Source organism: Pistacia vera, unplaced genomic scaffold (assembly GCF_008641045.1).
Source record: "Pistacia vera cultivar Batoury unplaced genomic scaffold, PisVer_v2 Contig225, whole genome shotgun sequence".
Lineage (NCBI taxonomy): Eukaryota > Viridiplantae > Streptophyta > Magnoliopsida > Sapindales > Anacardiaceae > Pistacia > Pistacia vera.
Genome location: NW_022196030.1, coordinates 251,015 through 275,814, shown reverse-complemented (window position 1 = coordinate 275,814; position 24,800 = coordinate 251,015). Strand labels below are relative to the sequence as shown.

General features: G+C 34.3%; 3 protein-coding genes across 3 annotated transcripts; 1 reads left to right on the top strand and 2 right to left on the bottom strand.

Moving 5' to 3' along the window:
- Positions 1-338: 338 nt before the first annotated feature.
- LOC116130872 (endoglucanase 5) lies at positions 339-3,305 on the top strand. The gene is made up of 10 exons (XM_031416567.1): positions 339-558; positions 634-846; positions 1,065-1,265; positions 1,396-1,482; positions 1,584-1,748; positions 1,855-1,978; positions 2,078-2,241; positions 2,344-2,680; positions 2,777-2,821; positions 2,913-3,305. Exons 1-10 carry the CDS (start codon positions 352-354, stop codon positions 3,251-3,253), a joined length of 1,884 nt encoding a protein of 627 aa, XP_031272427.1. The 5' UTR covers positions 339-351; the 3' UTR covers positions 3,254-3,305.
- A 479-nt stretch (positions 3,306-3,784) lies between these two features.
- On the bottom strand, positions 3,785-11,493 carry LOC116130851 (nucleolin 2-like). Its single transcript, XM_031416543.1, has 20 exons — positions 11,299-11,493; positions 11,121-11,169; positions 10,639-10,823; positions 10,296-10,385; positions 10,089-10,199; positions 9,744-9,857; positions 9,498-9,623; positions 9,023-9,169; positions 8,676-8,810; positions 8,494-8,577; positions 8,097-8,159; positions 7,892-8,011; positions 6,148-6,192; positions 5,943-6,034; positions 5,709-5,826; positions 5,302-5,393; positions 5,122-5,212; positions 4,900-4,991; positions 4,385-4,752; positions 3,785-4,013 (listed from the first exon to the last, which is right to left on the bottom strand). The coding sequence occupies exons 1-20, from the start codon at positions 11,329-11,331 to the stop codon at positions 3,982-3,984; spliced, it is 2,187 nt and encodes a 728-aa protein (XP_031272403.1). The 5' UTR covers positions 11,332-11,493; the 3' UTR covers positions 3,785-3,981.
- A 4,667-nt stretch (positions 11,494-16,160) lies between these two features.
- LOC116130837 lies at positions 16,161-23,938 on the bottom strand. Its single transcript, XM_031416523.1, has 13 exons — positions 23,553-23,938; positions 23,389-23,466; positions 22,134-22,291; positions 21,453-21,528; positions 20,346-20,413; positions 19,916-20,174; positions 19,547-19,654; positions 18,334-18,440; positions 18,194-18,244; positions 18,013-18,096; positions 17,586-17,749; positions 16,657-16,797; positions 16,161-16,469 (listed from the first exon to the last, which is right to left on the bottom strand). The coding sequence occupies exons 1-12, from the start codon at positions 23,854-23,856 to the stop codon at positions 16,659-16,661; spliced, it is 1,596 nt and encodes a 531-aa protein (XP_031272383.1). The 5' UTR covers positions 23,857-23,938; the 3' UTR covers positions 16,161-16,469; positions 16,657-16,658.
- Positions 23,939-24,800: the final 862 nt, after the last annotated feature.

The window sequence follows — 24,800 nt, the reverse complement described above, 5'->3', positions numbered from 1 at the left end:
CTCGCAATCATCAACAATAATAAACAAACAAATGGATAAAAGTCTCGAGGTTGGCTACCAGAACAGGGCGCATTTAACAAATGCATGCAGTTTCCAGCACCGCATTCTTCCTCTTTAAAATATGCAAATAATTCCATTTGTCCAACACAACGTGACAGCCTCAAACATTTTGCTTTCAACTCTTTCATCAAATCATTCGAACGTGAAGGCTACAACCATATAATCATTTAGATATAGCAAAATTTATATATATATATATATATACACGACCCTGTCAAACATAACCATGCATAAGTAGTATACTTGTTTGTTGATTTGGGTTGAGCCAAAAAGCTAGATATCATCATCATCATGAGGAGCTTAAACTTTGGAGTATGCATCTTTCTGGTTTGCCTACTCGTCTTCAAGGCAGCCGTTGCAGAAGCTTACTTCAACTACGATGATGCCTTGGACAAGACCTTTTTGTTTTTTGAGGCGCAGAGGTCTGGTAAACTACCCGCCACCCAGAGGGTCAAGTGGCGTGGAGACTCTGGTCTCAAGGACGGCTTTCTTCAAGGGGTAATTAAATTAAACTTAATATTTGTATGTGAAGTTTTGAAGCAAATTTTTTACATATTTGTTTTGGAAATGCAGGTGAATTTGGTGGGAGGATACTATGATGCAGGAGACCATGTGAAGTTTGGGCTGCCAATGGCGTTTACTGTGACTATGCTTGCATGGGGAACTATTGAATACAGGAAAGAGATAACTGATTTAAACCAGATGGGACACGCATTATGGGCCATCAGATGGGGGACTGACTACTTCATGAAAGCTCATACTCAGCCTAACGTTCTTTGGGGACAGGTACAAAAAACTACTGTTACTGATTATTTCTCATGAGAAATAGTTTGGTGACCTATTTCTCATGCTTGGTCTTACCAATCTATAACTATTTGTTTAGTTGGGTATTTCTTTTCTTATATAATTATAAAAATTCTTTCTTCTGAGATAGTGCTGTGTAAAGAAAAATGGTCAGATTCTTTTATTATGCAATTGTAATCGGTATTGCAATTGAAATTTAGGTAGGAGATGGGGACTCTGATCACTATTGCTGGGAGCGTGCCGAAGACATGACAACTCCAAGAGAAGCTTTCAAAATTGATCAAAATCATCCTGGTTCAGACCTTGCTGGTGAAACTGCTGCTGCATTGGCTGCTGCCGCCATTGCTTTCAAGCCTTACAATTCTTCCTACTCCAATCTTCTCCTGGTTCATGCAAAACAGGTATTTCAATTCTTGATATTCAATTTCTCACTGGCTATTATATATCAAATCAATTTTTCTGCTGTTATATTAATTATTAGTACATTGCAGCATGCCTCTTGACTAATGGTTAAGTTTCAATCTGCTGCAGCTCTTCACATTCGCAAACCGGTTTAGAGGATTATATGATGATTCTATCAAAAGTGCCCATCAGTTCTATACTTCATCTGGTTATTCGGTTAGCACTATATTATATCTAGATATTCTTACACAAATTGCTCTTGTGCATTCCATTATTGTTCATATGTTCTAAACCATTTTCCTTTTTGGTTGGTGAAGGATGAGTTATTATGGGCTGCAACCTGGCTATATCGCGCAACAAACGAGGAGTACTACTTGAAGTATGTTGTGGACAATGCTGTGTACATGGGTGGAACCGGATGGGCAGTCAAAGAATTCTCTTGGGACAACAAATATGCTGGTGTACAAATCCTTCTTTCAAAGGTAATGCCGAGCTGATGATTAAAAAAGTTCAACATGATATAATTCACTTGGATTTTAGGAATTGTAATCAAAGAAAAATATAACTTAAGAAAGAAGCAATTTGCAGGTACTGATGGAGGGAAAAGGTGGTGCATATACTTCAACCCTAAAGAAATATCAGGCTAAAGCAGATTACTTTGCCTGTGCCTGTGTGCAGAAGAATGCTGGCTACAATGTCCACTTAACTCCTGGTTAGTAGTCACTGCTAAAGATTCTATTTGGAGTTTAATTTGCAAAAATATTTTGTCTTGTTCAATATAATGGCTGAGTTGGTTTTGTTCCTTCACCAGGGGGCTTAATATACGTGCGCGAATGGAACAATATGCAGTATGCCTCTGCTGCTGCATTTCTTACTGCTGTCTATTCTGATTACCTCTCTGCTGCAAATGCCAAACTCACTTGCCCAGATGGCCAAATTCAACCTCTGGAGCTCTTCAATTTCGCAAAGTCACAGGTATGTATATACAAGAAACCTTTTCTTAAATTTTTTACATATTATGACAAGATTTTGTCATAAAATGCTTGTATTTTAACTTGTTAATTGATGTGATTACAGGCTGACTACATTCTTGGTAAAAACCCCAAGTCAATGAGCTACTTAGTTGGATTTGGACCAAAATACCCAGTCCATATTCACCATAGAGGTGCTTCCATTCCTTCTGTATATACCGTCCATTCAGCGGTTGGATGTGTGCAAGGATTTGAGTCATGGTACTACCGCCCTCAGCCAAATCCTAATGTGCTATACGGAGCACTTGTTGGGGGTCCTGATCAGAACGATAACTTCTCCGATGATAGGCCCAATTATGAAGAAACTGAGCCTACACTTTCTGGCTCTGCTCCTCTTTTAGGCCTATTCTCTAAGCTACATGCTTCATCATCCAAAACCAAAGGTAAGGTTTTGTCTTCGGCATCTTTAACTTAGTACAATCGGATTTAACATGCTACTTTTTGCACATATTAATTTGACCTGCTGGGAATTTTCGCAGGACCATATCACAAAGAATCATCATCACCCTACCAAACATCTCTAAGTGAGCATTTTTTTAAATTGTTTGTTCTTTGTTGGTTCTCTTTGATTCAAATAAATAGTGGTATTGACATCTCTTTGTAAACTCTAATCAGATTCATATGAAGAAACAGCAGCACCAAACACAAACTCTGATGCAGAAGTTCCAGTTGAATTTCTTCACTCAATAACAACTACATGGACAGTTGGTGAAACAACCTATTACAGACACAGGGTGATAATCAAGAATAAGTCGCAAAAGCCAGTCACAAACCTTAAACTTAGCATCGAAAACTTATCAGGGTCTCTATGGGGACTCTCTCCAACACAAGAAAAGAACACTTATGAACTCCCGCAATGGCAAAAGGTCTTGAAAGCTGGCTCAGAATACAAATTTGTTTATGTTCAAGGTGGCCCGCAAGCTAAGGTCTCGGTTCTCGGATACAAATACAATTGACATTTCAAGGGAAAAACCCTAATTCAAATGTGCATATAGAAACAAAGCAGAAATCTCCAAGTGTGTTCATTCTCTTCTTTCCTTTTCATATGTAAATTTTCTTTATATGATAACTGTACTATGCACAAAAAAGTGAAGAAAAACAACGGTTTTGCTAATGTTATCCCAAAATTTTCCAATCTGAGAATTTATTTTGGTTCACAGTTGTGTAGGCGTTTTATTGAGATTGAACTCAAATTGGTAAATTTCTTGTTTATTTTATTCTGCATAACAAGTACACTTTATTACAAAGATGAAGCTTGAAATACCTGCAATTTTAGTGCAAACTGATTGGTATTTGTTGAGATTTCATTTCTCAGTGCAGAATGATGGGTGTTTGTGGGGATTTCATGCGGTAAAGAATGAAGAATTTTGGCACTGAAGTTGATCCTCAGCTTAGCCATAGGAGATATGAGTATGACACAACCCAGTATCAAAATCCACAGGGGGAAGCTTTGAAAAATAGTAGATCACCATTGGACAACTTTGTGATAAATTAATAATAGGTTCTAATAGCTCAATAAGAAACATATATGCCACTTAAAACATAATATCTGACACAACAAAACTACTTGGAATTCTTACAGCTCAAAATATTCTACTAGACTATCAAAAAAAGCAATCATACTAACACTTCATAAAATTAAAAAACTTGCCAAAAAAGAAAAACTGTCTTCCTCAATGCTTTACTAATCGTCGTTGTTGAAAGTTGTCTTCTTCCCTGCATTAGTAAAAAATGGCATAAAATGTTTCATTAGAGAACGTAAAATAAGTGTTTGCCACATCCAATTATACAAACAAATGCTGAATGGATACTAACATCTGGACAAAAATGGAATTAAAAAAAAAAAAAAAAAAAAAAAAAACAGTTGCACACACTTTAATGGCAAACACATTTCCATCGAATAATATAAGGATAGTCACAAGTGTCCCTAACAGAATGAAATGTGTGCTCAACTTAAAAAACATTTTCTAAAGATTAATTTATGAGGTGTGAACCCAAGCTAAAGATTAAGTGGTGAAGAGGAGTGAATATTCTAAACAACAAACAAAACCAACTTGGGTAATAAATAGAAAATAGAAGATACATGCCTGTGCCAGCAGCAGCCATGCTTGGCCTATTAGGCGTTCCACGTCCTCTACCACCACCTCGGCCACCTCCACGTCCTCTACCACCAAAACGACCACCACTATCTCTACCACCAAACCGACCACCACTATCTCTACCACCAAACCGACCACCACTATCTCTACCACCAAACCGACCACCACCAAACCGACCACCACTATCTCTACCACCACTTCTCCCACCACTGCGGCCGCCACCTCGGGCACTGCCTGAGCCATCACCCCTTGGTCTTGCCTCTTCCACAACCAAAGAATACCCACCAAGTTCAGATCCATTCATTTCTAGGGCTTTGTTGAAACTACTGCTATCCGTGAAGTCCATGTAAGCAATCCTGCAATTCATATGATAATCTCAGCTTTAGATACTACGACCAGCATATATGCACCACATCAAAGAGAATCAATATCATAATAAATGGTCCTATTAATCATTGATTACAATGTTAAAGGAAACCATGGATACAAATTGAAGTACAAACCCCTTAACACCACCAGTGTTGTAATCTTGAGGAATGGAAATCCTTGAAACCTCCCCACAAGAACCAAAATGTTCTTCCAGGGCACTCCTAACCTGTAAGATTCAGATTCAGCCATTAACAAAATTACAAAAACCGGTAAGAAAAAAATTTGCCAGCATTTTTTTAAAACATAAAAATTACCCAAAAAAAAAAAAAAGCAGCAAATTCAACAGAAAAAATTACCCCATCTTCTCCAAGTGATGAATCAAAACCCCTGACAAATATTGTTGGGGCCTGACCGTTCCCTCCCTTCTGGAATGAGTTGGTTTCTTTGCTGCAAAGATTCGCAATTAAAAGTTTAGTACAACATATTTACTACACCAGCTGAGCTAGAAGAACCTGTATGCATAGCTGACGCAATACCCGCTATAAGGTGTTGTATATGAGCCCCTTTCACGAGCCAAATCAAGCCTAACTTCACGATTACCCAACATTTGGCCATTCAACTCAAGAGCCTGCAGTGAAAAGAGCAAGGTAACAGTTAACAAGAAGCATCATAAAGCATTGAGTACATAAACTTGAGCCATAAGATAAATAAAGAAAAGCTATATAATGTCAAATGATTATTTAACATGTCAGCTTAACGACTGAAACCACTTTTTTTTAACCCATAAACATTAAAAGATGCATAAGAATATCAGCTGTGAAGTTACAATTACCAACGCATAGAATGAGAGTTTGCAGATAACTTGAAGAGATTACAAATTCAAATAACAAAAAACATTGTTTGCAAGTCCAAGTACTCATGTCTAAACTTGACAGTGACTTACTTTACTTGCAGCTTCTGCTGTAGAAAATTCAACATGTCCAAAGCCTTTAAATCTCCCATCAGCATCTGATGCCAAACGGACATCAGCTACCTCCCCAGCATCCTTAAAGAAATGTACTCTGCAGGAGTAAATTCATCTAATCAGACAGAATAAAATTAAAATGACTAAATTCATCTTATCATATACGAAAGTCAACCTAAGATCCTAGCTTAAAAGGAAGCCAGAAAGACATACATATCAGCTTGTTCAACTTGGAAAGGTAGATTGCCAACAAACAATGTTTTCGAACCAGTTGATTGACCTTGAGGAGAAAAGGGAGTTTGGGGCTGTATAATAGAAGATATTTTTAGTTCAAACAGGACAGCCACTTTGTGACAAATATCACAAAAAAATAAATAAATAAATAAATAAAAATAGAAAAGGCAGAATAGAGGATTACAGCTTTCTTTCCAGAATCAGCATCTACCATTTCTACATCAGCGTCCTGTTCCCCATAAAAACCATGTTAGAAAGGCAGGCACTTATTTAATATTAAGGTCAAAAGCAGTAAAAATTAGATCATTCATGAGACTATAACTGATGAAAAAGCACAGCCTTAAAGTGCATTAAGTATCTAGTAAAATAGTTTGATCCATAAAAATTAAAAGCATTCCCAAAACTGATTCAAACACAATAAAATGAAAGTGAACATTCAACACTGCAAACCAAGCCAAGACCATATGTATGCATAAACAATCAGTCAAATTTATTCAATAACAATTCCAAATTGTGTTATTTGCAATAATAATAACTGAAGAAAATGAATTTACCTTTTTCTTTGGAGTCTTGGCTGCTTCTTCCTCCTCACTTTCATCTTCATCATCTTCATCATCCTCATCACTACTACTTTCCTTTTTAACAGTTTTAGCATTATTCGCAGTTACAGTGGGCTGCAGAACAGGAATTTGAATAAGCTAATTTACAAATATTAGAAGAAAAGAAAGTTTCAATTAAAGTTATCAACAAAGCATTCACCTTTTTCTTCTGAGGCTCATCATCAATTTCCTCATCGGAACTACTATCAGCATCCATCTTTTTCTGTAGTGTTACAGGAAAATAAAGATGAGCACTGAATATGACTATGTAAAGAGACACCAAAGAGAACACACTTCAAAAATGAAATTATTAAATGAATTTTCTTAGTTTAACTTCTACCAAATTGACATTGTAAGTTGAACAACTGGGAAATAAGAACTTAAACATCAGACACCAAGGGTAACAAGAGTAAAGCAAATCAGGAGGTACAAGGGCCTATTAATATTGCAACTTTAAGAAGAAAGAAAAATGCTTTTAGCTGAGATGTTTACATAAAATATATTTAGTTGACTTGCTAGCAATTGATTTTAAATAAAAGAGTGATGTGAAAAGATACCTCTTCCTCACTATCTTCAGACGAGCTACTGGTGGACTTCTTTTTCTTGGGAGCTGCAACAGATCCTTTCTTCACAACTGATTTCTAGACATTCTCAAAGAGAGTGAATGTTTCAAGTTAAAACTGAAAAGAAACCAGACCTTAGAAAAATTAGAACAAAATTAGAATTAAAAGATTCAAACCTCATCTTCATCACTACTATCATCAGTATCCTCATCAGAGCTATCACTTGATTCAGCTTTTTTCTTGGGAGCAGCAGCAGTAACATTCTTAGCAACTGGAACCTTCTTGGCATCTGAAGCCTTTGCAGGGGCTCCCTACAACCATAAACAGTATCATATTACATACCAATAAGAAAAGACTAAAATTCGTTCAGATACTGTCATCAGTATAAGTTTGGCAATTGGGCAATCAACAATCCAAAATTCTACATGCATCTACATAATCTCACAATTTAAGGGGTTTTCTTTTACCCGCAGCAGGCAATGGCATATTTCAAGTCAATAGAATTACAAGTTTATATATAGAGAATTTCCCAATACTCACATTCTCATCATCAGAATCCGAAGAATCTTCAGACCTTGAAGTATCATCGTCTGAACTNTAAAAGCATTCCCAAAACTGATTCAAACACAATAAAATGAAAGTGAACATTCAACACTGCAAACCAAGCCAAGACCATATGTATGCATAAACAATCAGTCAAATTTATTCAATAACAATTCCAAATTGTGTTATTTGCAATAATAATAACTGAAGAAAATGAATTTACCTTTTTCTTTGGAGTCTTGGCTGCTTCTTCCTCCTCACTTTCATCTTCATCATCTTCATCATCCTCATCACTACTACTTTCCTTTTTAACAGTTTTAGCATTATTCGCAGTTACAGTGGGCTGCAGAACAGGAATTTGAATAAGCTAATTTACAAATATTAGAAGAAAAGAAAGTTTCAATTAAAGTTATCAACAAAGCATTCACCTTTTTCTTCTGAGGCTCATCATCACTTTCCTCATCGGAACTACTATCAGCATCCATCTTTTTCTGTAGTGTTACAGGAAAATAAAGATGAGCACTGAATATGACTATGTAAAGAGACACCAAAGAGAACACACTTCAAAAATGAAATTATTAAATGAATTTTCTTAGTTTAACTTCTACCAAATTGACATTGTAAGTTGAACAACTGGGAAATAAGAACTAAAACATCAGACACCAAGGGTAACAAGAGCAAAGCAAATCAGGAGGTACAAGGGCTTATTAATATTGCAACTTTAAGAAGAAAGAAAAATGCTTTTAGCTGAGATGTTTACATAAAATATATTTAGTTGACTTGCTAGCAATTGATTTTAAATAAAAGAGTGATGTGAAAAGATACCTCTTCCTCACTATCTTCAGACGAGCTACTGGTGGACTTCTTTTTCTTGGGAGCTGCAACAGATCCTTTCTTCACAACTGATTTCTAGACATTCTCAAAGAGAGTGAATGTTTCAAGTTAAAACTGAAAAGAAACCAGACCTTAGAAAAATTAGAACAAAATTAGAATTAAAAGATTCAAACCTCATCTTCATCACTACTATCATCAGTATCCTCATCAGAGCTATCACTTGATTCAGCTTTTTTCTTGGGAGCAGCAGCAGTAACATTCTTAGCAACTGGAACCTTCTTGGCTTCTGAAGCCTTTGCAGGGGCTCCCTACAACCATAAACAGTATCATATTACATACCAATAAGAAAAGACTAAAATTCGTTCAGATACTGTCATCAGTATAAGTTTGGCAATTGGGCAATCCAAAATTCTACATAATCTCACAATTTAAGGGGTTTTCTTTTACCCGCAGCAGGCAATGGCATATTTCAAGTCAATAGAATTACAAGTTTATATATAGAGAATTTCCCAATACTCACATTCTCATCATCAGAATCCGAAGAATCTTCAGACCTTGAAGTATCATCGTCTGAACTATCACTTGATTTCTTAGCAGCAACAGACCCATTCTTCGCAGCAGATACTGGCAATTTTTTTGGTTGGGTAGTCACTTTGGCAGATTTATCCTGCATAACATTATAACTTGTTAGCTTCAGTTGTAATAATAAGAATCTGAAAAAAAAAAAAAAATGTTCCACAACAGTTCAGTTTACAAAGCCATTTAGTTTTTTTTAGAGAGTTATCTAAACCAAAAACAAAATAAAATAAAAAGAAAATTAATAAAAACAAAGAAGTGAAATCCCTATATTTCCTCATCTTGGGAAATATCAAAGTCCAAAAAATCACATGAACCTTCTTCTAAATGCAAGTAAAAGTAGTTTTATTAACAGTCAAATAACATAAATACATTTTATCAAATGAACAATAAAAGATATATGATAAGCCATCACTCACATCCTCATCTGAGCTATCATCTGATTCCTCATCTGAACTGTCACTTGATGTACCTTTCTTCTTTGGAGGAGCAGAAGCGCCATTTTTAGCTCCAGCTGATGATGCTGTTACCTTGGCTTTAGGATCCTAAAACATAAGACCGAATATATTTAGCACATGACAATCAGATTTTTGAGATACAGCAACCAATAAACTAACAAATACCAAATGTTCCTGACACTGCCCAAATCTAACTTGCACACTTACCTCATCAGAGTCAGAATCATCTGAGGAATCCGAGCTACTATCAGGCTTGCTTTTCTTAGCAGGGGCAGCAACAGCTGGTTTCTTGGCAGCCACTGCCTGCTTCTTTGGAGGTTCCTTCTCATGGAAAATAAACAAGACAAAAAAAAAATTAGTTTTTTTCCAATTTATAATATACTGAAATCAAAAAGTTAAAAGAAAAGAGAAGGAACAAAGAGAAATCATAAGATTATAAAATCAAATGACCAATTACTTATATAGTAAGGCCTAGAGCTATCTACAATTAACCAGAAGAAAAACCCCGAACACTTGTCCTCAACATTGTCCCACTATAACTTGCATACACACCTCATCAGAATCATCGTCAGAGGAATCTGAACTGCTGCTAGCAGGCTTGCTTTTCTTGGCAGGGGCAACAACAGAGCCATTTTTGGCAGCTACTGGCTTCTTTGGGGGTTCCTTCCAAATGAAAATTAAATAAATGAATCATTTAGTGATTATTTCATACAAACTGATATAACATAAGAAAAGAAAAGGATTCTAATAACGACTCACTTCATCAGAAGATGAATCATCATCTTCACTACTGGAGTCTTTGACAGGGGGTTTTGCAACATTAACTCCCTTCTTGGCCACAACTTTAACCTGATATCAAAAATTGAGAACGGATTAAATATATTGCATCCCCAATTAAAATAACATAAAATAAATAAACAAGTCAACTTTTTGTATATTAAATGATATCAGTAAGTACATTTATGCAGATTGGAACTATACAGAAACACATCCTGTGTGAATAACATCAACTAATGTGACCGAGCCAAAATCCCAATAAGCAAAACATAAATTAAAGTAATAAAGAAAATCAATCAAAACACTACTTAAATAAGTGCACCACCTGTTCTTCCTCAGAATCCGAAGAATCCTCATCTGAACTACTGGTTTCCTCTTTCTTTATTTTCTTCAGTGTCTTAGCTTGAGCTTTCTCCTTCTTAACAGCCTGAGCTACCCCGTCATTTCCTTTCTGCTTCTTTGAAATCACTGGCTTCTCCTTAATTGCATCTTCAGCTTCTCTCTTGACACCTGTATTCATAAAAGAACACCAAAAATATATATTAACAACACACGAATGACAATGTTATTAAATCACTCAAATATAACCCATTTATTTTTAAACTTCCGTTACATAATAATTCTTAAATAAATCTCAAAAAAATATTTTTTCTAAGCACATCTAGAACGTCTCCTCGGCAAACCATTACACCATACACAGTATACATGTACCTAAGGAATTCCTATTATTTTTACTGTTAGAATAAAGGAGTTAACCCACATGATCAAAACCAAAAACAAATAAAAATAAAAAGCAAACAAAATAACCTTTCTTCGCCGACTTTGTAGGAGCTACCGCAACAGGAGCAACATCAACCTACAAAAACGAAAAACAAATGAATAAATAAACTAATTAAAACGAAACAAACAAAGTTGACCTACAAAACCAAGAATCAACATTAAAGCCAGACAATGAAACGAACAAAGAAAAACGAGAGGCGCATACTTTGGTAGCAGATTTCTTGCTAGACTTTCCCATGTCAGAATAGAAAAGAAAATATGAGAGGTGTTGAAAGAGAAAACTTGAGAGGTTGTGAAAGAGAAAAAAAGGAATAACACAAAACCCTAGTTCCGAGATATTTTGGAGGTTGTAGGGTTTTGAGAACGAGAGTGCGAAGAATGGAGCGGCAAAGCAAGCTTATTTATGCGAAACGGTGGAGGTTTAGGGTTTTTGACAATATTTTTAATAACCGGCCCGGGATGAAACCCGACCCAATTACCGGGTCTCGGGTCGACCGGTTTAACCGGTCCGACTTCTTGATGACGTCATTGCACCAGTATGATAACGTCATCCAATACGACAAATTTAAAAAAAAAATTCAGGCAACTATGTAACTAATAAAAATTGAAATATGTAATTAAATGAGTTTAAATCAATCATTTATTAATTAAAACGGGGAGTATGAATAAATAAATATATTATGAAATACCGAGATTGATTAAGCATAAGAAAATATTATTTTAAAAATAGATAAAAGAAAATAGCGTTATTTTTGTGATTAACGTAATTATTTTTCTTCTTTTAGTTTCTGTTGACAAACCTGAAAGCTTATAATATATTTGTAATGAGGGATGACATTATTATCCTAGCCTAAAATTTAAAACATCCCCATGTTAATAAATTTTAACAGGTTCAAGCTTAGAATGATTTGAGGAATTCGACGACAAAGTCTACAATTTCACACCAAGTAAAACTTATAACATATGGTTTTAAAAAATTATAATAATAACAAAATATAAAAAACTTCAAAATGAGTAAGTAGGGTTTGGAAGTGTAATATTACTATTAATCTTATAATACAATATATAATAAATACAATAAGAGTCAATGCAAATAGAAATAAAAGGAACCACCATACATGTATGTTATTTGCCTATCAATTTGTCAACGTAAACCATCAACATACGGTTGAAAGTATAATTTCAAAGAATTCTCTCATTGGAATTTATATAACAAAATCTCGTAAAATAAAAAATCTCACTTTTAAGATTTTATTTTTGCATAGTCTGGTATCAAATTTCGAATTTATTAATTGATTCCAACGCCTTTCATGTTAGCCATGTAACGTCACATACATACATATGTTTGTAAAACACGAATTTCCGTATTCTATAAGCACAGTTAAATTATACGTGAATTATATATCTTAACCATATAATTCGCGTATAATTAATTAATTATCATATAATTCCGCCATATTTTTTTAAATAGAATTTTGTTTTTTAATTAACCAAAACGCCGTCGTTTTACACAAAGTTTGGTCAAAACTCAAATGAAATGAAATAGCTTTCTCTTCTTCAATTCTCTTATTCTATTTTTTGGCGCCCTCTTCCTCCCTTCTTCTTCAACTTCTTTAGTTCTCTTCGTCCCATACACCCCACCATCCCTCACCAACCCATTTTTGGTGTTTGTAATGGTGATGGAGGCTGTCATAGTGGTCTTGCCGTGGTGGTGGTTTCATGCGTTAACTGGGTTTTAAGCAAGTTGGTTCTTCAATTTTTTGGTGGCTTTGTTGGTGGTGCAATGGTGGCGGCTTTATTAGGGTTGAATTACTGTTTTGTAGTTTTGGGTTTTGGATTTGAATGATTTTTCGGGTTTTTTTTTTTATTATTATTATCTTGATGCTTGATAATGCATGAAATTTTTTTTTAAGGTAGAAATTTTTATTTAAAATATTTAATTTTTAGTCTTAGTTGTGAAAATGTTTCAATTTTTTACAAATCCTGTTCATTTTATTTTTCATTTTATTCATTATTGCTTTGTTATATTAATCTCTACCGCCTTAGTTTTTTATTTTGTATTTAGTCTTCCTAATATGAGAAATCGGGGGGTACATTGGACATTTGCTTTCAAAAGCATTAACACATTCTAAAATTCCCTAACAGTAGGCGGCAGCAGTCTTAGAGCATCTCCAAATAACTCTTTATATGATTTAAACCCTTTATTATAAAGAGTCTATCCATAAAAATAAGAGTTCAACAGACTGTTTATCTTTAAAATATAAATTAGAGAGTGAGTTTGATTCTCCAAATTTAGAAAATCAAATTTCATTCTCTATCATAATTTTAATTAATAAACTACAAGTTCCTATGCATTTTATTTATTAATTCTCTCTCCCATTAAGTTTCTTTCTTAAAAATAAATAGCATCTTCATTAAATTTAAAGAGTCTATTAGATTTGAATAAAAATTGTGTTCTTTACATTTAAAAAAAAAAAAATATATATATATTTACATGAAAGATGCTCTTCAAAATAAAGAGCATAATTGGAGATGCTCTTATAGAGACTAAAATGATTTTTCAGATTTTAGTGGACAAGTTCACTTCTACAACATTTGTAGTAATTAATTACGAATCAAATGATACAACTTTTTACAAATTGAAATATTATAATTTAAAAAGACATAAATCATACACCTATAAGGAAAAACAAATGAGGATTAATTCAATGATTATGAAAAGTGTTAAAATCAAGATTAATATTGTCGTATTTTTCAAATCGTATTATTGACAATATGCCATATTAAACTCGTATACACATGTACCGTATTTTTCATGTATCCAAATTTTATGATCGAATTTTTACAAACATATTTTTCACCGTTTACCGTATCATACCTGTAAAATTCCCGTACATTTTTTTGTTGTACTCGTATTTACTAACTAGGGTAGATGGTTTTACTATTATTCTTTCGAACACAAATTTAATAAATAAATTGCTATTAGAAAACATGTCCAAGTAAATATGTGCATCAAAATAATAGTTGTTGAGTGTTAGAATAGTCTTCAAGTTTGTAATGCATAAGAATGATGGATATTTGGAACCAAAACCAGGAACCGAGACTAATATAAAATAAAATTAAAGTTTAGGGGGGTTAATAAAAACTTTTGTAGAAAAAGGAATGTGAATACATTTATATTTATATTTCATAACATTTAAAGTAAGTTGGTTTGACTTTTGAGAATCTACTTTTACAAAGTAATGGAATTTATAATTTTGAATTTATAATTTGTAATTTTATTTTTGTTAACAAGTGTCATGTGGAGGGATATTTGTAAGTTTTTAAGTGTTTTTTTGACATTTTAAAAACTTTTGGGAGGTCATTGTAATTTTACAGGGTATCCAGAACTGGAACTGGAATCGTTATTATAGGTTCCGGTTTTGGGTACCTAGGAACCGAAACCATCAGTTCCAGTTCTGTTCCAAATTTCAAGGAACCGTCAGTTTCGGTTCCGGTTCCGGTTCCTTCAAGAAATGTAGCGTACTTGGAACCGAACACTCCTACATATGGCTATTTTATTTTATATGTATATATGTTTTCGATTCAACTATTTGATAGGTTTCATTTGATAGTAGATTTATGCTATATATATATATATATAGAGAGAGAGAGAGAGAGAGAGAGAGGCAATATTTTGATTAAAATTTAGGATGTTATACACGTTTAACATTATTCTAACTCAAAATTGAGTGCTAATTGGACTTCTATTACTTGTGAATACTTGGTAATCAACTCTAATTTAAATTGCTTGACAACCCATATTTCCCGAGTAAACTACAAATCATAATCTTGAATTTCAAAAAAAAAAAAACAAATACAATCTTTAATAATATTTCTTCACATCACATTTTCTTTTTCTATTTCTCTCTATTGCATAAACCATTTCTTTGATTCTAAAATTTAATTTGAAAGACATTTTACATTTGACTCTTTTTTATAACTATATATTTTTATTGCACAAATTGTAGTTTTGAAGGGTTAAGAACGAAATTTCTTACCAACCATGTAAAGAATCTAAAGATACGCAACTGAACTAAGCACACTGACTACAACTTCTTCCATGAATCTGTCCAACCATACCAAATTATTTAACAAATACATTTTTTAATGACAAAATAACCCATTAAATTTGTCAATTTACAAGAATTTTGTCTTTCGGCCACTGCCAACTAAATTGACCCTCAAAACCAATGTTTTAAAACCCAACCGACCTGACCGGTTGAACCAGGACTTGAGGCATTCACTAGGTCGGGTTAGCAATTTTCTTATTAACTGAAAACCCTAGAAATTGGAACGGTGATCGACGAACAATTGAAAGCCGAGATGTTGGTGTTTTTGAAAAGGAAGGGTCGATGAGTGCAATGGTGGCGACATGGGTGATTTCTAGTGAGTAAATCGATTGTGAATCGAAAAAACTTGCGTCGGCAGCAGGATCAATAAGTGCAATGGTGACGATATAGGTGATTTTCAATGAATGAATCGATCGGAAATTGAAAAAATTTGCACCGACAACAACCGACTTTTACTGACGATTGGCGAGACGAATGGGGGTGGGGTGTGATGGGTTTTAGTCAAAAGGTTGAGAGGAATATTTTTGCGGTGATGGGAGAGGGTTGTTGACGCCAATTGTGGTGAAATCTAGCCTGGGTTGTCGATGCTAGCAGTGGTGAGATCTAACTGAAATCAGTTTTCTAGGGAATGACTTGGGGAATGATTGAGATTGCATTTGGTGTCATCGTCGCCAACTAGTTGCCAATTTATATTTAGGGTGTATTTGTAAATTTCAAAAATGTAAAAACTTAACTTAATTTTTAGGAGTGTATTTGCTAAATTTTAAACTTTTGGCCACCTGATTTGATCGGCCGGTCAACCCGGGACCTGACAACTTTGTCGGGTTTCACCCCAGGTTGGTTATTAAAACGTTGCTCAAAACATGTCGACAAGTTTGCTTTACCAAAAAATTAAACAAAACAATACTCCATTTCCTATTTCAAGGACTATACTCTCCAATTTATTACTCACTAATTCAAATAAAAAAAAAAAATATAAACTCATAAATTGAAATTTACGAGGTCATATTTTACAACTATGAGAAATTAGCAAATTCCACTAATCCTCACAAGCACATTCGAATATGCCATTAGGATGATGCATATCCCGAGCAAAAGAGTGCTGTTTTTAATGCATGTCGCATTCATACGCATGGCAACATAAACCCAAATTACTGCTAACTCCTTATAGTTCCTCACTGTATAGACCGTATGTACGATGTACCTCAGAAATAGCACCAGTATTGTTCTCTCTGTTTCACCCTTGCAGCTTGCTCTAAAACATCTATAATCACCAACACAAAAGTAAACATCGAATCAATCTCATTATTCAGAGTTTCAAGAAACCATAACACAAAGCACAAGCATCACATTGTTAATGAATTTCAAATATGCAAATTTCACAAAATAAGTTATTCTATAAATCACTATTACAAAGTCATAAAATTTATAGATCAAAGATTCAGTTTCACCTTCAAGTGCGCACCCACAAAGGTTCCAAAGAGAAAGGCTTCTTGTAAGCAGCTGCAGCCCCGGGGGGAGGTGCATGCACCGTTATAGGAAGAATCCACTCACTTTTGTCTCTACCTTCTATAAGAAGAGGATGCTCATATCTGAAATTAAAAATCCCATTATATACATTAAATAAAAATATTTAACCAATGCACCAAAATCAAGTTATTGTGAGATAAAATGCTGGTTCTGCGAAAACTAGTGGCAATCAAAAACTCAGCAAACCTACCGTCCTCTAGCCATACAACTATAATGTCTACTCATCACAACCATTAAGCATCTTAAATTGATGAATCCGACTTTCACATACCCAGAATTACTACCACTTTAAGTACAAAGAAAAATATTTGTTTATTAGAATAATTAAGGAAAATTTTTTCCCTTTGATTTTGCATCTCTATTAGCAAGGAATTACAAGAACCACCATTGTGATCATAGAAAAATTGCAAGGACAGAAAAAAAAATTAACTTTGTTATTGATTTGGTACACTAAACTCTCCTATTAAAGTTTTCAATCTTCTCACACTTTGGCATCTCTTTGCTCTGGCAGTTGCAGTATTCTGACAGTTTTCTAGTAAGTACGATCTCGCTAAATTACATCAGATCAAACTTGCCCACCTCAGATTCAAAGTTATCACTTTTACGGATAAGATTATGAAAGATGTATTAATAATAAGAGCCATAATAAAGAGAAGAGGCAGTCGACTAAGGAAGGACAAGATTGAGAAAACAAGAAACAGATGGCCGAAAAACTTTTATCATCAAAAAAGACAAAAAATCAGCCCTAACCTCCCAACAATCAAACCTAAACAAAGAAAACCTTTGCAATGTTTATTTAAATAAAGACAATGTAAGATGATATAATGTTGATACTATTTAGTAATAATACCTGGACCAGTTTACATGCTTTGGAGTTGTAAGAAATTCAAATCGTAGAACCCACTGCACAGAGACGTGAGGAGTGGAAAAGGACATGGGCCCATCCATGGGAATAGAAAAAAGAAAGCTTGTCTGCACCAAGTCTGCAACAACCTCATGGTGATCACTCTGAATCTGTTGGAATGGTCCACCAAACATGCCATCAATGAAATTATAATGCCTATATATTTATAAAAGTTAAGGGTTTTTTTTTTTTTTTTTTTTTTGGGGTGGCTAATTCCCATGATTTTTCATCGAAGTTTGACAACTCATTTAATGAGGAATATTTATAAGGCAAACCAATGGGTTCTGGAATAATATTCAACAATTATTACAAAATGGGTATTACTCTAATTTACCAAATTGCTAAATGTTAAAAGTGAGAATCGAAAGTACACCTTCGTAATTGTTGGTGAGTTTCTTCGAGAAGGATGAACAAAACGCCGGCTTATGGTCTCTGAAGTTTCCAATGTTATTGAAACCTGCAAGGCACCAAACATGCTGGTTAAAAGGTCAATTAAACCTCAGTAAGTCTTTATTTCTTATGGTAATTTTCCATTGCTTGTAGTATAAAGTTACCTCAAGGCATCTCCGAGCTCCTTCATGAAAGAAAGTAAGAGTTCCACCTATCTGTCACCATAACAGTTCAACAAAACGTACTGGGGGAAAGAAGGAAAGAACGTTGAATTATGCAAAGAGTCGTTTAAAATTGTCATTACCATATCACTGAAGTAATAAGTTGAATCCGAGTTCTTTGGAGAAAATCTTAGCACAACTTGGTCATCCATCCTGATGTTATAAGACCTTCCTCGAATAAAGCCTTCTGCTGCGGAAAATGTTTGCAGCAAATAAGTTTACACAATTTATTACAAAAAACAATTGTTTGTTCCTCCATTGTAAACTAAGGGAAAGGCATTAATAATGATTTAAAAGAAGATACTAGTATGAACCAACAGCTCACATTGAAGACAAAAATTCTAAGGAAGAGCATCCACCCTACACAAAGACAGCCCAGAAACACCAATCATAACAACCTCTCCCTGGTCAAAAAGAAAATTATCTATACAAAATTACCCAATACTCCTTCCTGATTAAGGTCGGAGTCCAAAGTGAAGCATAAAGCCAAATTTCTCCCCACAAACTACAACTGTTTTTGATAGAGAAATAGAGAACCAGAAGAAGCACAAAATAGATTATAGAAAAATTGGAGAAAATAGAAGAATAGACTAGGGAGAACAACAAGAAAAGGGGGAAAGGAAATTTAGAAGAATTAGAGACATAAGAAAGAAACCGAGAAGTCAGAGGAGAGAAAACCGTTATTCATATATCATAATCAATCTCCTATATATATATATATCAACCATGTCACGAATAACAATAGATGCCTTTGAAACAGAATCTGAGTCCTAATTAAATCAGAAATAAATCCTAAACCTAAAACAACTCAAACGAAAATTAAACTCTAAAAATACTTTGACAAAATCCCTAAAATAATTCAAACAAAGACTCAATAACCTTAGACTAATTATACTCTTCCTACATCAATTTCCAGTTTCTCCCCTTCAAAATATAGTTGTTTGTTTCTAGCTGTTTTGCCCAAAAGAGAGCAACTAGTGCACATGTACAAGTAGTCTTGGTTTTCTTTCCTTTTACAAAAACAAAATATGCTCCAAAAGTTTTGCATCACATGAACCTGGGCTAACCCAAGCTATTATGGCTATTTTGCATATTCTAGCCACAAATTAGAAGCCCCAGTTCAATGAAAAAAAAGATGATTTGCAGTCTCTTCACTTCTTCGACAAATCACACACCATGAAGGCAAAAGGCACATCTTTGGATACTTCTCAGGCATTACAAAAGTTACAATCATATCCAAGATAAATGGGATGCATTCCTAAGAGAATGAAATAAAAATAAGTGAAGTGAGCTTACATGCTGCAGGTTCAATGGCTCGTAATCGAGGTGAAGGTGATAATCCTGAGATATCATCAGCAGATAGGGGTTCTGTAAGCTTCTGCTGTTCACTTGATGACACGATATCTGTTTTTAAAAATAGCCTATGGTTAGAAAAGCTCTCCTTCCTAATCAAATTAATAACATAACAAACTTTCCATTACTTAGGTGAGCACGGTGAATAATTCACAAGGAAAACTTCATATACATTTAAATAAACTAAACATGTGAAGTGTAATTACTATTTCAGGACTCAAGAGAGAGAAAGAAAGAGAGAGAGAGAGAGAGAGAGAGAGAGAGAGACTCAATAAACCTAATGGTCAGGAGTCTCAAATATAACTCACTGACCTGCACTAGAGTCATACAACACCTCTGCTGCTGATAGCCGAGGAAGTGCTGCATTTGAAGATAAGCTTGGACGTTCTCCATCCAGATTTGGAATATCCTTGGTCGAAGATCTTGCAGTAGATGATTGCAAAGACAATGAACTTCCAAAAGTTTTAAGCATGCTTTCTTTACTGGGGTTGTAGGAAGAAACAGAAGAGATCTCATCCCTGGAGCTTGCATACCCTTCCTCAACTCCATCATATATCTCATTTGCTCTAGCCTGTGTCAGAAAACGAATTTAATGAGTAGCCATAATTTCAAACTGTCAACAAAAAGAATTGCTTAAAAGAAGATGCCATCATAAAGGTTCTAAATTACTCAAAAAATGAGTAGGCTTTTAAGATAAAAAGATGATTATACAATACATAGATAAGAATCACTAACATCTCACCCATTCAGAGTCTCCATCCATCTCTTTCCAATATATATCCATTTGGATGGTTGTAACAGGAACAATTCCTGAAACCATTGAGAAGATATCAAGCATAATTCATATGCCATTCTTTTAATATAACGGATGCAGCTGCATATATTAATACTGTATCACCGAAAATTCAGAGAATCAAGTAACAGAATCTCATTTTGGGCTGTGCTATAATATGCATAGCAGGGTTTCGTCATTTTCAAACTACCATTTTAAGACTTATTTCCACCAAGCAACTTACAAGAAGAATAAAAATCATCTTTTGCTAACTACCATACAGATACACAATATTCCAGATACAGATGCCAGAAAAACTTTGCTCATATGGAAATAAACTAATTGAAGTACAAACCACTATGTACTTATCCTCTTTTCTCTACTAGTAAGAATTTACATTGAAGAGCAGGAGCACAAGGGTGCAAACCCTAGTACACAGGAACAATTCTTAAATGAGAAGCCTTACAAGCTTCCAGAATTTCAAAGTGCATCCACACTCAATTAAGCCAACTCACGATCACTTTATCCATCAAGCATGCAACTTGGGCAATAATGATGGACAACTTTGACTGACACTTTGCAGTTCAGAAATAAAATCCATTAGTACAAGAATTCAAAATTCTGTTAACAAACGTATAGAGAACTGTTTATTAAGATGTTTCCCTTATAATCATAGAAAGAAGAAAATTCTTTCTCAGTGTATTAGAACAATTAAAGATAATTATCCGAGCATGTTGCTATAGTCAGACCACAATCAAACAGTAGAGTGACAAGATTGAATATTGACTTAACCCTGTTGCTGAAACATGCTGAGCAGCATGTAATAACCGTCAAAACCTTTGACATTAAAAAATCCATTATGCATAACTTTTAGGTCATATAAGAAAGTACTTGCAAAAATTAAAACAAGTCAGAAGAACAAAGAATATTGAGTTCAGTCGCCCTTCATAATCGGCTGTCAATAGTTCCTAGATAATTGTTGTTGCATTAAACAATGACATGATAACTCTATCATAGTAATGACTTTGAATACATCCTGGAACTATTTGGTATAAAAGGAACCGAACAGCAGCTTACCTTCAAGTTGACCTTCTTCCATTAGCAAGCCATTGTTTTTCTGAGTGACCCAAATTTGTAATGGTATACGAGCTTCCTGTTGAAATTAAAAACACACCTCCATTACTGTAAGGAAATTTAGGAGTTCCAAGCAAATCCATACATACAAAAATTTATATTTTTACAAAGTATGAAATTAGAATAAAAAATAGTGACTCCAAAAGTCAAAAGTAAATAAAGATATTGTCAATATCTAAAGTATCAGAAAGGTCTGTAACAACAAGAAATGAGAAACAAAATATCAATTAACCATAATCATCTTTATAAAGAAATAATCACATTACACCATGTATCATAAAACACACGACATGTACAATGTAAATGAGAACACCTGATCAACCCTAACAGAAAGCATGTTATAACCAGACATTATTAGCAAATAAAGAATAGCCCTCACTCCCAAAAGCTAATTAAAATCGTGGTGCACAATGTTTATCAGAAAAGTCAATCACGGGGCTACAACCAACAGAAGAAAAGTCAATAACACGGAAGAATACAAAAACTTCAAAAGCAGAGCACAAAAAGTCGCAAAAAAATGATCCTTGGTGAAGCAGTGCACAATCCATATGTAAAAGATAATGCAATCAAACCAAAATCATTTCAGCAGTGCCTATAGCGAATAAGAAAATTTCAAGAACAAACCACTTCAGTAACATCTTTTATTGACTCTCTATGAGTGTTCCCGTTTTCCAGTATCAGCCACCGTCCGGATAGCGAACTCTTAACATAGTACATGTAGCGAATGGTCGTACCTCGGTAAGAGGGTGGTATAATGCTTGGCAACTCAGTCCGGACAACATCTGCAGATAAGCAAAAGTGTTCTAACAAATTAACTATCTTGAACCAATATATAGTATGAAAGAGGTAGATATTTTTTATATATTTGAGGAACTGGATACGCCATGAATTATAAAGAAACATAACAAATAATCGTACACCAGTCGCAAAGAAACAGCAGTTTGTCACCAACTTTTACAAATCATTGACCAAGATTGGACAAAGCTTCTAAACTACCAACTTTTTGGAAATTATGATTAGCTAGTCAGATTCCAATTTTGTATGCGAATCCCAATGTGACTGTAGTTATTTTCCTTTTTTCTATTACTTCTACCTACAGTGTAATTTACATATCTCCAACCATCCCTCCACTTTTATTCTTTTCTAAGAACTCTTGCAGCATTTTTTTTCTGCATCTAAAAATGCATCAACAAATCTCTTTGCCCAGATAAAAAAGTGGAGATAATGCAAAGAGATGTAACCTCTGAAAACCATATCAAAATCAATCTCTAGACCTTCAAAAAGGAAGCCCAACAAGGACCAAACAATTGGTGAGGCTGGACACCTACTATATATAACATGACTAACTGAAGTAATAAATTATTGTCACAGGAGAAAAAAGCTAGTCATTGTTGACTGAAAGAATCATCTAAGCTTAAATATATATCTAGATTTACATCCCTGTAGCAGGTTTGGCAAATGTGGTGACATATTTCTATGATTAAGCTCCTACATTGTTGTAGAAATCACATTTGATAATTTTTGTCTTCCTGTTGGTTCTTGGTTTCATTTTTCTTACCATATCAATTCATCTTCCCAATTTTACACCTCCTTCACTTCGTCCTAATAATATCATCAAGTTTAACAAATTTAATATTCGTTACAAGTCCTGTTTCTAATCTAAGATAGACTTTAGTGTGGTCTCAGAGATACTAATTATAAATCCATTCACTGGATCATAATTAAAAATTCATCATAACAGAAATAGCAGAGCCAGATGACACCCAGTTTGAAATGTACTTAAAGGTTTGAGAGAATTCATGTCAACAAAACATCTAACAAACAGACAAATTTAATGCCAAAATTAAACAGAACGCGAAAAAAAGAAAAAAAAACTTACATGATTTTGTGGCACCAGATGACACAATCTGATTTGAAATCAATGACGAAGCTGAACTGTCCAAGAAAACATGTTCACCTGAAAACCCCGATTCAATTTAAACATCTTAATCCATTATAATAGAACCAGATCCCATAAATTTGTTAAAAAGTTAAAAAGAAAACCTCTTCTCTGTTTGGATCCGGGAAGTGGCTTCTGAGTAGCGAACCACTGACTATCCAACTTCTCAATCCCTTTGATTTCAAATGCAAGGCTTTCAATCAATAACGAAGAGAGAGAAGCATCGTCACTGAGAGGATTGCAGATCTCGATCGTAATGTAAAGGGAGTCGCCAGGCCTGTACACATCTTTATCTGTTTGTAGTTTTAGCCTCGGCAAGACTTCGCTGTCTCGGGAATTATCCACCGGCTTGTACGATCCGCCTCCGCCACCGCCACTACCGAACAGAGAAAACCTGGCGCCCAACATTGCTTCACCAGCCAAACCCTAAATTTTTCATCTGGGGAATGACCGTGTAAAAGAAATGGTGAATTGAAGTTCAAGAGTTTCTTCTTCTTCTCTACGGTTGGTTTAGTACTTGATTTTGAAATTCAACCTGCTTGGTCTGCTCCCAATCGTGTAACTGAACTCCCTCATGTTTTAAATATTGACATTTACACCCTAGGGTCTTTGAAATATATCATTAAATCTACCTTAAAATGAAATACCGTTTTTCAAGATAAATGAATATATTATATACTCGATTTTATATTCACATGATAAAGTGAAAAAACGTTACCTCTTTCCTAGGCCGAATGTTTTGCTGTCTAGCTCTTCTTTAGAAAGATTTTTCCATTTTCGTTTAGAATTCGTATTTGAACCCTCTTGCTGACAAGCTTTCTGCCATTTCACTAATTTATATAATGGAATTTTTTCTAACTGATTATCTTCTTCTTCAATTAATTTAACATGGCAGGAACCAAAATAAGGTTTCATAGAATTGGAGGCTGAAGCAGGTAAAACATGAGTCTGTAAAGGTGTTAACAATTCTGACTTGGAATCATTGCTTGATCCTCCTTTATACAGAACTTTAGAATCAAGTCTTCGAATAAATTTTATCAAGTTTTTAGGAGCCATTACTACAATGAAAAAATAATATCATCAAATAAATAAAAATAGAGAAAACAGATAATCATTCAACTTAATATAAATTGTAAGACTTTGTTATTACCTGGGAGACATTTATTCTTCGTGATACGTGATAGAGACACAAATTAAAATAACAATATCTCAGACGTACTATAGAGAACACCAAAACCTTGGCAACTATTCCAAAAAATAAATAGATAATTAGACGATAACAATGATGGTAGCTTTTGAGGCATTTTTACCACTGGCATTTCATAACATCAATTCATAAAAAAACGACAGCA